The sequence below is a fragment of the Pelobates fuscus genome, chromosome 9, assembly GCF_036172605.1.
Source record: "Pelobates fuscus isolate aPelFus1 chromosome 9, aPelFus1.pri, whole genome shotgun sequence".
NCBI classification, from domain to species: domain Eukaryota; kingdom Metazoa; phylum Chordata; class Amphibia; order Anura; family Pelobatidae; genus Pelobates; species Pelobates fuscus.
In genome coordinates this window covers 74,798,786-74,813,327 of record NC_086325.1, presented here as the reverse complement: position 1 = coordinate 74,813,327, position 14,542 = coordinate 74,798,786, and the positions used below count along the sequence as shown (strand labels likewise).

Below are 14,542 nucleotides of genomic sequence, written 5' to 3'. Positions count from 1 at the left end.
GGCGGGTGGGGGCCATAATGGGAATGAGGGGGGACCTACTGTCCTCCCCTCAGGCCCCCACCCCTGGGCAGCGGGTGGGGGCCATAATAGTAATAAGGGGGGGGGGGACCTACTGTCCTCCACCCCCCGGCCCCCACCCCTGGGCGGCGGGTGGGGGCCATAATAGTAATAGGGGGGGGACCTACTGTCCTCCCCCCCCCGGCCCCCACCCCTGGGCGGCGGGTGGGGGCCATAATAGTAATAAGGGGGGGGGACCTACTGTCCTCCACCCCCCGGCCCCCACCCCTGGGCGGCGGGTGGGGGCCATAATAGTAATAGGGGGGGACCTACTGTCCTCCCCCCCGGCCCCCACCCCTGGGCGGCGGGTGGGGCCATAATAGTAATAAGGGGGGGGGACCTACTGTCCTCCAGCCCCCGGCCCCCACCCCTGGGCGGCGGGTGGGGGCCCTAATGGTAAAAGGGGGGGGACGACCTACTGTCCTCCCCCCCGGCCCCCACCCCTGGGCGGCGGGTGGGGGCCATAACGATAATGGGGGGGGACCTACTGTCCTCCCCCCGCCACCACCCCTGGGCGGCGGGTGGGGGCACTAAGTAAATTCCCCCCCCCCCCATCAAGGTGACTAGGGGTGCCCAAGCCCCTAGTCACCCACCCCCCACCCAAATAAAAAATGCCCCTACCTACCCCCCTCACCCTAAAAAATAGTGAGGGGGGAATAAAATTGCTAACCTGTAAAGTAAAATTAAACTTACCATTCGACGTCTTCTTTTTTTCTAAAATCTTCATTTTCAGCCCCAAAAAAGGCCAAATAAAAAACCATCATAGCCGTCGAACTAAAAATAAAATAAAAAACCCGAGAATTCTCCCCCCTCCGCCCACCCCAATTTGCCCTTGCTCTCAATCTCCCTGTCCAGTCTGCACTAGTCTCCCTCCCAAGTTTATTTCTGTCCCAATATCCCTTCCTTCCTAGATTGTGTTCTTTGACCAGCTATCTTATCACTTTTACCTGCCAAAATATTAATGGATCTCCCGGGTTCTAATGTCCGTGGTCACGGGAGTAAGACAGTAAGACCCTTACTCCAGATAGGTTGCATCTTATTAACCTGCCAAGCAAAAGCTGTCCATGTCTGACACTGTGGGAACATCACTGAGTATTAATATTCCTTCCTTATTTTGTTTGAATGACAGCTTTTGAGCTGTTTCTGCTATTCATCTCATGACTACTTTATGACTCTGTGTCTCTAATCATGCATACAGGGCAACACTGGCTTATTTCATTAGCTGCTGTTCTTTGTTTGATATCTTTGTTATTCCTGCTCGGCACCGTTAGGAGTCGTTTAGCCACCTTGCTATCACACGGACATTCTGCATCGTCCTTGGCAATGTCTAAAGCAGCAAAAGCCTTTACTCCAGATGGTCCCTTGCAGCCTCCTGGACTTAGTCCAAATCATTGCAGCTTCAGCTTCTCCGACCTCCCCAGCAGTAGGGATTTTCCTTCTTCCAGTTTTACAGTGTTTCCTGGACAGCCTGGCTTGCTCTGCTGGCAATTGGCAAATCACCATTCTGTTCTAGTTATTCTCTGCAACTACTGATACTGCGTATCTAACCCCTGTGGGAGGTAACATTTAACCAAAGCTGGAGGCATCAACATTGCTAATGGAATGCACACCTCCTACCCAAAAAGACTACAATGGATTTCCTACCCAGTCCTACTGTTTCCGTGAGATACGTGCATTGCTCAGAGCAAGGACTGGCCGGCCAGCTGTCCTTCTGCAAAAGACTGTCACGCTTTTTGGAAACATTTATCCTGATAGATTCTTGCATGTCTTTATAAGTCCCCTGAAGTAAAGTTTTTGGATTCGATGAATCAGTGTTTCACCAGAGTTGGTATAAAAGAATGATTAGTCAAACTATCAGAATGTCATATATTTTAATCGGCTGCTGCTGTTCTCATCCACTGAAGTCAGGAATCTATATTTTTATCTTAGATCACTTAATGCGTCACAACCTGTTCTTTCCTTTGATCACTAATTTTCCACCTTGTACGTAGTATACTGCTTTACAAAAGACACAATACAGTTGTAGCTTCACTATGATTATAGAAAATGTTAATTATAGCATGTATTAAATTGTTTAATGATATCAGCTGATTTTATTCATTCTCACATTGATCACCTGCCAGTTTTGTTAACGTAAATGTAGGTTTGCACAGTATCCACTATTCTAATAATTGCAGCGACAGGGGCTATCGTTTGTAAACGACATGTGACCCAGGAATTCTCTACCTCCTTGTCATACCGGACAGTGATTTCCAACACAGTTCTCAAGTTCCATAAGCAGTCTTTTTCTCTTTTTTTACCCTATTAATTATAGCAACGCCATTGTTAACAAAATTAGGAAATGCCCAAATTCTGGACTTCTGTCTATTGATGCATCTCTTCATAGCTTTTTATATTTCCCCTGGCATTATTCGCTATATACCTGCCTAGAGAAATCGAAGTTATAATAGTTGAATGTCAAACATCTGCATTCCCATGGACCAGCTAAATCCACTTGTAAACTTTTATAGCAGTTGCTGTGAAAATTCTATCCTATACCTCTATTCTAATAATATAACCAAGATGTAATAAGCAATATATAGAGAGTAAACATAAATCTGCAAATGCATTAATGAACAGACATGTAGCAGACGTATGATGCAGAAAAAAAAACCTAAATTCCCTTTGTTCAACCTATTGTCTACACAACGCAACTTGTCAAAGAGACAAACAAAATGATTGTTTCCACTTCATCTCCTTACTTAAATATAAATCATGACTACTGCTTGAGTGACTATTCAATTGTGGTATAAGCCCTTACATGCATGCAACCCACGATCATTATATTTGCGGCCCAGGGCCAGACTGGCCTACCGGGATACCAGGAAGTCCTGTGTATTATATTGGGGGGAAGGGAGGGGAGGGCAGTGTAATAAATTGGGGGAGGGAGCAGTGTATTAGTGTGATGGACTGGATGGGGCAGTGTGTATTGTTGTGGTGGGAGGGAGGGGGCAGTGTATTAGAGTGGTGGGAGGGGGCAGTGTATTAGAGTGGTGGGATGGAGGGGGCAGTGTATTAAATTGGGGTGAGAAGTGAGAGTGGGGGCAGTATATTAAATTATGAGGAGGGAGGAAAGGCAGTATATTAAATTAAAGTGGTGGGGGTGGGGGCAGTTATTAAATTGGAGTGGTGGGGTGGGGCAGTGTACTAAATTGGAGAGGTGGGAGAGGGGACAGTTTATTAAATTAAACTGGAGGAGGGGAGGCTGGGAGGGAGGGGAGGGAGGGGAGGCTGTGTATTAAATTAAAGAGATGGGAGTGGGGCAGTGTATTAAATTAAACTGGAGGAGGGCAGCGTTATGATTTGGGGAGGGGGGTAATAGAGTGGAGGGGCGGCGCCACAGGAGGTTTTGTATTAGATTGGGGGGGCATAGTAAGTAACTTGAAGTGAAGCTTTTAAGTGAATTATATATATGTACCCAGGATTCCATATTGTTTGCATGAGAAAGATACAAGTAATTTAGTTTGTGTTGGTCGAACACTTTTTTTTCTTGCAGCCCACATAAACTTAAACCTTGTTTATTTGGCCCATGTTAGCCTTTGAGTTTGACATGCTTGCCTTAAACAGAAAGGTTAATTTGCTTAGCTTAAAGCACACGAAGAACACACATGCGTGTCCTATCTTCTGGGCTGCAAACATAATAATTTTCTGCATGCAGTTAGGGTATATTATTTTCCAGTATACACTTCACCCCTGATCCAGGATGGCGACGCTTTTTCTTTAGTTCGTTTTTTTATATTTGTTACAGAGTTTTACAGCACGTAGGTTGTGTGTTTTTTTATTACAATATCCATGAAAAATGCAGAACTGATTAAAAAATGGTAATAAAATGTTCACTGTTGATTAGTGTATATTATTATTCCTGGTTCCAGAGCCATTATTGTATTGACATCCATCATCTACTTAGGGCCTAGTGTATGCTGCACATCCCAGCAATTTAATACCAAATTAAATTTCCATTCTGAAAATAACATAGATCTGAGTACATCCATAAAATTGTTCTTTGGAAGGATGAACATATTGACCATCCCTTTACGTCCAATGCCTTTTTTTATACAATTAAAGCTGTTAATCTGTCTCATACAAAACAGTGCACATCTATCTTCTATTTGCTACAGATAGTGGAAACTACATTAATAGTATTTCCTTTACATAGGACCTGATCCGAAGGGACATTCTTTACTACAAGGGTCGAATGGACATGGATAAATATGAAGTGATTGAGGTGGATGATGGACGAGATGAGGACTTTAATATTAGTGTGAAGAATGCATTTAAACTGCAAAACAAGGAAACAGACGAGATGCATCTTTATTTTGCCAAGAAGTTAGAAGAAAAATTGAGATGGCTACGTGCTTTTCGGGAGGAGAGGAAGATGGTGCAAGAAGATGAGAAGATCGGTAAGGCATCCCTGTACATGAAATGTTCTAAGTTCTGTTAATTATTCTTGACCAACACCTACTCCTTGAATGAAATATTTGAACTCATGTGATGTATGTAGTATGTTACTACTAGTCTGGAAAGTATTTTAGAGCTATAGCCCAGGGTGAGATTAGGGGACAAGGTGTTAAATCAAAGACATTAAAACACGACCATGCCCCTGGGTGTTTAGGATGTAAGTGATGTAAAGGAAGCATCGTAGACACATTTCCTTTAAAAGATAAAGTTGTTGATGTATAGATCTTTAGTTCGGAACACCTTAAAATTAGATTTGCTGGGGTGGGGGGTGAGCTTGCTGAATATAAAGAGGATTATATGGAGGGGTGCATGAAGAAAGGAGATATGTTACTGGCCCAGGCAAAGTAAAATACGCCTGAGTATAAATTGTATCGGAGGGAGCTGAAAGGCAGAGAGGTCATATTAAAGAACTCTTCGAAAATCAATACAGCAGAGAAAGGAGAAATGCATTAATGAGGATTACTTTGAAGGGATGATAGACAGAGAGAAGTCCAATATTACTCGCAGGTTATATATTTGTGAGACTAGATGAGAAGTCTTCTAAATAATTTAGGAGGGTGTCAGTATAAAGAACTGCATGTAGGAGATAATTGTAAAGGCTTTCCATCTCTAAATTACAAATACTCCAGTAGTTTATGTCCTACTGAATGCACAGGTAGGAACAAAAAGTTTGCCCAAATTCCACTACCAGAAAGAGCAATAAAATAGATGTGTATTCGATTTTAAATAAGAAATAATGTGATTGATCATTCCTAGGAGGGTGTTCTAAATTTACTGGTAGCGTATTTATAGAAAAATCTGTCCAAGTAAAGTATATTCATTTCATTATTACAACCTTTATAGGATTAAATGTTTCTACTTGCTTTTTTTATTCTTGTAATGCTTTTTTTTATTATTGATATATATTTTTAATATTTCTGTAATCAAATGAATGGAATTTTAGGATGTCTGAGTTGTTCTCGGGCAATTCCAGTAATAAAATTCCAGCAAACCAGACAAAAATGTATCCAATTTTTTATTCCCTTTTCAAAATCTACAGTCTCGTAAAACTGGAGCTCTAACCATCTGTCTGTATTTAGGTATATCCTTCCTTCCATTCCAATTCATGAATTAATGCATTTTATTGTGAGCATCTGTGAAAGCACATGAAGACACATATTTGTAAGGAATAAAAATAAATAAAAATATATTTATATTCTCAAGAAATTCAAATTATATATATATATATATATATACATATATATATATATATATATATATATATTTACAGACAACTTTGAAGGAATCAATTGAATTATCACGTTTTGTCCTTTTCCACATAGTTGCAATTAATTATTAGAAACTTTTTTTTGTTTTTTTTTGTACTTAAAACGCTATATTTTGCTTATTTCCAAATCGGAAAACACTGTGATTTCACAGAGCAATGGTGCGTTGAGCTTTGCCCAATTTTTATGATGACTAAGTTAACAATGATACCTTTAGCAACTTCAGCAGAAGATTTTTTTTCTTGAACTGCCCAGGTCTATCTTAGGTTGTGAGAAACCGTGTTGATTTCTCTACTCAAGATATAGTGAGAGGTGAAGTGCTAATTGGGACTGTCCCTGGGATTCTCTACCAATTTGCAGAGTTTGTTCCAAAAGGCTTGAGAATTCCTTGCTTTCAACAAGTTGCATTATAATCTACATTTTGTTTCCTTTCTCAGGATTTGAAATATCAGAATATCAGAAGAGACAAGCGGCAATGACTGTGCGAAAAGTCAGTAAGCAGAAAGGTAAACTGATACAAAGGCTGAGAACAATATGATAGTTGCTTAGTGTTATTTTGAGTTTATATGTATGTATACAAATGGATTTCCTGAATAAAAATGTATCATGTCCATGCTAGTCCTTTAAAGGGTTACTCCAAGCACCATGATCACTTCAGTGTTTTGAAGTGGTCATGGTGCCTGGAGTTTGTATGTGCAGCGTTTCAGAATGCTAGTGCCAATTCTGTACAAAATTGGAATCAGACGCAAGCACGCACAGCATGTTGATGCCAGGCTGCCAATGGTGGCACAGCTCTCTCCTCTGTGCCACCCCTATCTTCCCCTCAGTCCTTACTTCCCGCAATCCCCTCTGGCGAGTGACATCAGTCAAGGGCGATCAGGCTTTAGGAAGAACCTGGATTATTTTTTTTGGGGGGGGGGGGGCTGGGGGCAGACAATTTAACAAAGGGTTACTCTAACCAAAACCAATGTTTTACAAAAATAAAAATTAGTTGCTGTATCCCTTTCAGTAATAAACAGGTAAGGGCTTATTTACTATACAGTGCATTTTAGTGAATTAAACAAAAAAATCTTGAAAATGCAAGACGGAATAGCTGAGTTTGTACCAAAGCACCACAGTTTATCTAATTTAGTCAAAAGTTTGCAATTTGGTATCTAATTAAGCACAGTCCCCCCTTGACAGAATACAGTGTTTCCCCGAAAATAATACTGGGTCTTATATTAATTTTTCCCCCGAGAAACCCACAAGGTCTTATTTCGGGGGAAAATGTGTGCTAGAATGCAGGTCTATGTTCGGGGGACTTCCCCCGAACATAGACCAATTTACTAGGGCACAGAATTGTGCAAATCTATGTTCAGGGTCACTTTTCCGGACATAGATTAGCTTATTCACTCATAGAATATCGCAAATCTATGTTCGGGGAAACTTCACTGAACATAGATTAGCTTACTTGGTAATAGAATATCGCAAATCTATGTTTCGGGGAAACTTCCCAGAACATAGATTAGTTCAATCACGAATTAAATCTTGCATATCTATGTTTGGGGAAACTTCCCCGAACATAGATAATCTTACTTGCGAATGGAATTCCGCAGATCTATGTTTGGGGACAATTCCCCGAACATAGATTAGAGAACAGCTAGGGATTATTTTCAGGGTAGGGCTTATATTCAGGGGATGTCTTATTTTCGGGTAAACACGGTAGCACCTTGAGTGCAGCACAATATAATTTTTATTGTCTTTTGTCTTCAAATAGCTGAAATGTTTTTCATTTCTAAACATATTAATGCCGGAGGCTTATAAAAAAAAAAAAAAAAAAAAAAGCATGTGGACTCCAGTCATTGTAGTCAGAAAAGAGCACTCACACCGGTCTGCTAGTAATGCTGGGATTTGGCAGATTAAAGGTAGAGTAAAAAAAAAAAGCTTAAAGTGGCAGACTTCAATATTTATCTGAGGTAATGTAAGATTCTTTACAGCTAAACCTGCAATACTTAGTTTTAACACATGCAAAGGGACGACCATTTTTGGGAGTCTTAAAAACATAAGAATGTCCTCAGCAAAGTTTGCATGAGGCCCCTGAGCAATGTAACTTGAACCAAGTCACCATACGCGTTATTATAATTATTATTACAATTTATATAGCACCAACATATTCCGCTGTGCTTCACAATTTTAAAAGGGGATATTTATAGGTGAAGAGAAGCTTACAAGCAATGCAGATTTGAGGTAAGTGGATATATATCATCTAAGTTGGCTTGACCTGGTTTTGAACATGGGTTTCCCAATTCTTATGTTAATAAATGTTTCATCATTATATATCTTTATTTCCCCTAAAACCTGCTTCACTGTTTGTGACTTTTATTTTGATGACATGATATTTTTAGGCATGGACTAGTGTTAGGGTTAGTGGTAGTGTTAGGCAATTGTTAGGAAACACGCATACCACTTGATGTCAAACTGTGCATTATTTCCCATTTAAATTCTACCCCAGTAACCGCAATTTAAATTATTTCATTATTTATGACATATCAGGACTGTCATGATATAAAGTGATTTGCGTTAGGAATCAGGACCCTCCTCTGGCAGAGTTTTACCCAAAGGTTACAGACAGTACACATTACCGTCCATGTTACAGTACACACGGCATTCTTAAGACAGTTAATGTTTTCCTGACTGCATAGTGATCTAAGTTAAGCATCAGATTTAATAGCTTTGAAGCTATGATCTTCATCGGAAATCATATCATTCAGAAAAAGAGTTTCTGAGGCTGGATTATATTAAAGCTGTACTATACTATAGTGAAACATCCATGCCTAGACTTCTTCTACCAGGATGTAATACATCTAACGCATGACTCACAAACACTATTGTGAATAGATTTTATGTATATATTCTGAACCCACGAAATGAAAACTCCTGACAACATTTTACCTTTCCCAACGCCAAGTGGATGGTTAGAAGAAGCAGGAGATCATTTGCAAGTTCTCTTTTCTTTTGCATTTTTTTTTTTTGGGGGGGGGGGGGGAGAAAGCATAGTTAATGTATTTTAAGTGTACTACATTAAAAAGGGGCCGTCTATGTAACATAACAACCATTCCTCAGTACTGTACAGCGGTAATGCTGACAGGAGTTTATGGGTGTAACCCATCTTTTTTTTTCTTTTTTTGTTACATTATTTGGAAGATGTTTGACAAAAATGGGGCCCAGGCTTTTGTGTGACTGGTGCCAAATGATTTTACAAAAAACAGGGAACAATAGCTATTGACCCTAAGCAGCATAACGTCTACACTGGGAGGTGATGGTTAGGTTGCTGAGACTGCCCCTTTAATTGTAGCTAAGGATGTAGGGGTCAGACCTAGTTGAAAAAGCTGCATTACAGCATATCTCATGTCCTTGATTTTTCACAGCCTGCAGTATTTATTAGGGAGATCTGCTTGGGTAGCTGCTTTCTGTATGAATACTGAAGGCACGTGGAGATCACATGTTCGGGAGCAAAGAACTTGGCAGTACTGGTTGTATCTCATGAAAGTTTAATTTCCTACTGGGAAAACTAAGGCTCGTTTAGGGTTTTTCTTTTCTTTTCATAGAATTCCCCAATTATACTCGAGAAACATTACTTTACTTTACAGGCAGCTAAGGTGATGTGATGTAGCCTAGTGCAAACTTTGCAAACGGAATTCTCGATACTTTGAACTAAACATCTCCAAGGTTTATTTATGGGGGGAAAAGACAATTAGCAGTTCATCCTTTATACAATATTCTGATTGATTCACCGGATAACATCTGAGAATGAGGTCTATTTATTTCCTATTTTATCTGCTTTTACAGTTCAGGCATCCACGTCAGTCAAAAAATGCTTATTTGTGTTTGTTTGTTTGTTTGTTTGTTTTTTTGAGTAAACATAATTTTTTTTATATTCTGCCATGGACAGTGTTGACTATTAGAATCCATCAATCTTCCAAACCACCTTCCCTCTTGTGTTGCTACTAAGTATAGGTGCAGCCTATTTTTTCCGATTAATTGTTATAGCTCTACCTCTGAGTTTTTTTTGTTAATGTTTTGTTAAACATCTAATAATTTTTTTTCTATTTTTTTCCTTTTTAGCTGGTGTCAGCTGCCCTCGATCAGTTCCTCCAGCATACCCACCCCCTCAGGAGCCAGGGGCCATTCAAGGACAGTATATGGTGACCGACGGTATATCACAACCACAGGTTTTTGAGTTTACTGAACCCAGAAGAAGTCAGTCACCATTCTGGCAAAATTTCAGCAGGTTGACGCCTTTCAAAAAATAATACTGAGATATAAATATATAAATATATATATTGAGAAAGGAGAAAAAAAATAAAGAAAATTATATTTATAGATGGACATTTTTTCGGAGAAGCACTGTTGCCACTAAACTATGAAAGGACCAAAAAAGAAATTAAAAAAAACAACAAAAAAAACAAACAAACAAGACAGGAAAATGAAAAACTGTTTTAGTTTTTTTTCCCTTTAAAATAATTTAATTTATTTTTTTTCCGTCGGACAACAGGAACTGCTCTGCTTGGAAAATTTCCACACAGCTCACTTGCTTACTCTTGCTATAGCATTCGGTCATGGCCACTGAACTTCCTCGACACGTCACTCAAAAGACTCTTGGATTTCTGTTTTTCTTCATGTTTTTTTGTTGACCTGTTTTGGTGAAAATTGCACATTTGCTTATATATAAATAGGCAGACCATCAAATAGGGAAAGGGGGTGAGAATTGAAAAAAAAAAAAAAAAAAAAAATTTAAAAAGTGTACCAGCTTTCATTTCATGACTTTCACACTATAAACATCGTAACCTCAGTGGCAACAGCAGGGTTCTCAATGTATCAGAAGAGCATCTGACAGTGCGGAGGGGAAGGGGGTCACACTCAGCTCATTTGCATTCTTGTCACGTGATTAAAGCTGCAGCCATTTTTAAAGTGGTAAAACTCACAAGCAGAGCACTGCTGCACAACAACAACAACAACAACAACAAAGTAGAAGTGGGATTTGAGAGTTCTAAATGGGTTTTTTAAGGCCATGTCAAAATAGATGCACATGGTAGGACAGCACCTAAAGCTGTCTGTGTATTTTTTAACTGCTCTTTTTCCTGTTAAATTATATGTGTTTATTCAGACGTTCAAGGCAAGTAGGTTATCCAGAAACAATTGCAATTGCTTTCTTGCCAGCCTGTTGATCCTCCCACTGATTGGGGCTTTACCTGTTCAGGTGAGAGCTCTGTAGCTCACAGTGAATCATACCAGGTACTGTGTAGTCTTTCTATTGCTTTACCTGTTCTCTGGATATTCTGAGACCAGGGAGGAGAATAATCAAACAGGGATCATTTCATCTATATTTAATGGTGACTTTATTTTCCTTCCAAAGAGTATCTTTTATTCATTTGTTTTATTTTATGGGTCTTTTTTTTTATATATATATTTGTTTTATTTTGCTTCGATGGTTCAAGAAACCACTAAATGTGTATGTAAGGGTGTGTGTACATATATATATATATATATATATATTTTAGCAGGATTTGTTTTCTGGTCACTGTGAGCTGTGTAACACTACAAGACTATCTTAATACAGACTCGTATCTGCTGCTTTATCACTCTTCATTTTTGGGTAATCCCTTTATGCTGCGGCCTGATTACTGCATCGGTGCTGCGCCCTGGAAAGCCATTTTTGACTGTAAGATCCAGCCACTCTCTCAGATGCAGTGATAGTGAAAAGGCAATAATGCTTACGGTGTTGAATCTTGGAAGAACACAACGTAACATGCAGCACCTTAGCTAGGTGGACATGCCTATAGAACTGTCAATCCAGCGACGTATGTTACAACAATTGAAGAAACTTGTTGCAGAACGATTCCCTTTTGCATCAGATTTTTACATCTCATCAAAAATTCATATTATGTTATTCATTGCGTGCTTTTCTTCTTAGTTCTAACTTTACATGTCATTAACCCCCCTCTCTTGCCTTGGCTGTTCCCTCTTTGCATCCAGTTCATGTTTTCCATTTGCAGGTGTTAATTTTTTAGTTTGTATGTATGGCTCGTATCCCATTCTCTTGCCTCTGCCTTCGTGCATACATCTGCATTGTCTCTGATTTTATATGCTGTGCAGCTCCCTGTTTTAGAAGATCTAAGCTCCTTCATTTAAATGGCTCTGTATTCCCCGTGCGCAAGAAGTAGATGGTGTCATGGCTTATTTAACAGGGCACTTTCTTTTATTTATTTATTTTTCTTGACAGCTTTCCCAAGGTGCTTTACTTTCTTTGCAGTATCTGACTTGTTTACCCAATCAACTCACCATGCTGCTAAAGTGTATCTTGCATCGAAGCATTTTGATGATTCCCATTACTTATCACATGACCCACCTCTCACTCTGCCGACTGATCCTCGTCTTTGTGATTCAAGGCTGGCTTTTTATAGATCACCAGCAAAAGCTAATAATAACAATGAGAAATTGGCTAAAATGTACGTTTAAGGTGCATTCACTCTTACTAATATTGACATACCGTGTCAGCCTTTACTTCTTTAAAGACCAATAAAAATCCGTGCCAAAAGAGATGGTAAAGAAAACAATCAGAATAAAAATATTTTTGCCTTAAAAACAAACGCCCATTTATTTATACATTTTTTAGTGAGTAACATTTTTTTTAATGAGTAAAAGTAGTTATTTTTCTGTTTGCTGTCTGCCAGTAGAAATATTTTGTTATATGACCCACAATACTTACATTTGAAAGAATTGACATTTTAACAATTCTACACGTTCTAGATAATCATTCTAAATTAAAACAATGAATCATTCTCATTTACCTATGAAAACTCTCCAATGAATTTTATAAGAACAGAAAGAAAAGTTAAAAAAAATAAAATAAAACAAACAGTGACATATCAGAAAAAAAAGGAACAGAGAACAGACTTGTGCATTTTTGCTCACATTTATTGTACAGCCTTAAACCAAAAGGTGACTACACTCACAGCAACTTGATACCACATTATTATATTCTCGAGAGCAGCACACAAAATAGATTTTGGTGCAATTCAGGCACAAATAGTAGCAGACTTCCAGGACACAAGAAAAATGGAAAAAAAAAACAAAATAGCACTGCACATACTGCCACTGGAGAGAAGTCTCTTGTCTTTGGCAGGGATATTTTTTAAAATATTGATTGTCAGGAATTTGAAGTTGATTTAAAATTTTATGCCATTTTATAATTTGGAAATGTTTTCCAATTCGCCTAATGTGGCCTAAAATTTGAATTTGAATTCCTGAAAGTGCACACTTTAGTGAATAATCCAGTATTTATTTCCTTACCTTTGTTTTATTATTTAACCTTTATTTTCCCAAATAGTGCATGCAAGATTCACCGAATATAATCCCATACCCCAGAATTCTGTATATTTGATTTAATCAATTAGTTTATTGCAAATTGATTTTGCACTCGTTTATGGTGCATAAATGTATTGTAGTGCTGGCTCTGCTGTGACCCCCAGCAACTGCACAAGCGGGTGGGTAGATCTCTTACTCGGTGCAGATTGCCATGGATGCTTCCTTGCAGTCAGAGACCGTAAGGGACAATTCAAAGGGGTATGCACCCTGCCTGAAGTGCAGACCTGCACCGATAGCCCATCGACCACCACGAAAACCACTGGAACACCAGGGTTCTAAGGCTTAATCTGGTTAATCTGGTTTGTTCTAAGGCTTAATCATCGATATAATAAATTTGCTGTACACATGACAGTTCAGGTATTCAATAAAATGCAAGATTTTGTAGCAAATGATTACACAGAAATATTTGAAATTATAGCATGTAACTAGTATACTCCTTTTGAATAAGATATTTAAAAGGAACATTGTAAAATATCATGTCAAAATTATCCATTTAAGTTCTATAGGATATTCACATTTTTGTTTGTATATGAAAAAAATAATCTATTTACTCCAAAGGTTGCGATGAAGTGAGAAACACCTTGAGATAGTTGAGTGTGAGAAAAAGAACATTTCCGTTAAACTGAAGATTTGTAAACTGAAAATCTTTTTATTTTTTAATTTTTTTTTTACCACATATTGGTACATTTAATAAAGTTTATCAACAATTTTAAAATACATTAAATTACAGAAAAATAATTTGAAAAAAATACATTGAATTGTAAAAGGCTTATTACTTTGAGAATGAATGCACCTTTATAAAACTGTATATTATATAATGTTTTTAAAATTCACACGTATATATTCTCAAAAAATAATAATATATATATATATATATATATATATATTTATTTGAGAATTAATTGTATGATAACATTATGCAGCCTTAAAGCATATATATAGAATAAGCTTCAATGGCATAATAAAATAGTATTTAGAATATAAAAATGAAAATCATATATATATATATATATATATATATTTTTTTTTTTTTTTTTTTTATTTTTTTTTATGAGTGGGTGTGACTGACATTAACTCATGATAACTTGTCACATGGTGTGCCCTCTCAAAATTTGCTAAATTGTTGCCCTGCATATATTCTTCAATACCCATTCATTTTGCACCCACATATCTATAATGCATGTTAGAATATATGTTCAGATAACTTTCCTGGCTATATATGCATCCTCAAATTTGTCCGTTTTTTAACCCATGCAACCTAGTATCATAATAGACCCTGACATGAAATATGGTCAGTTATTCATCCCCCGAACACT

General features: G+C 38.1%; 1 protein-coding gene across 4 annotated transcripts in view; it reads left to right on the top strand.

Annotated features, from left to right (window-relative positions):
* ARHGEF9 (Cdc42 guanine nucleotide exchange factor 9) overlaps positions 1-13,897 on the top strand; it is a 347,057-nt gene extending 333,160 nt beyond the window's left edge. For all 4 annotated transcript variants that reach the window (XM_063432082.1, XM_063432083.1, XM_063432085.1 and 1 more), the window contains 3 exons: positions 4,253-4,496; positions 6,257-6,325; positions 9,924-13,897. In XM_063432082.1, the coding sequence (XP_063288152.1) occupies positions 4,253-4,496; positions 6,257-6,325; positions 9,924-10,111 (501 nt within the window). In that variant the 3' untranslated portion in view covers positions 10,112-13,897. The remainder of the gene's footprint in view (positions 1-4,252; positions 4,497-6,256; positions 6,326-9,923) is intronic.
* The last annotated feature ends 645 nt before the right edge of the window (positions 13,898-14,542 follow it).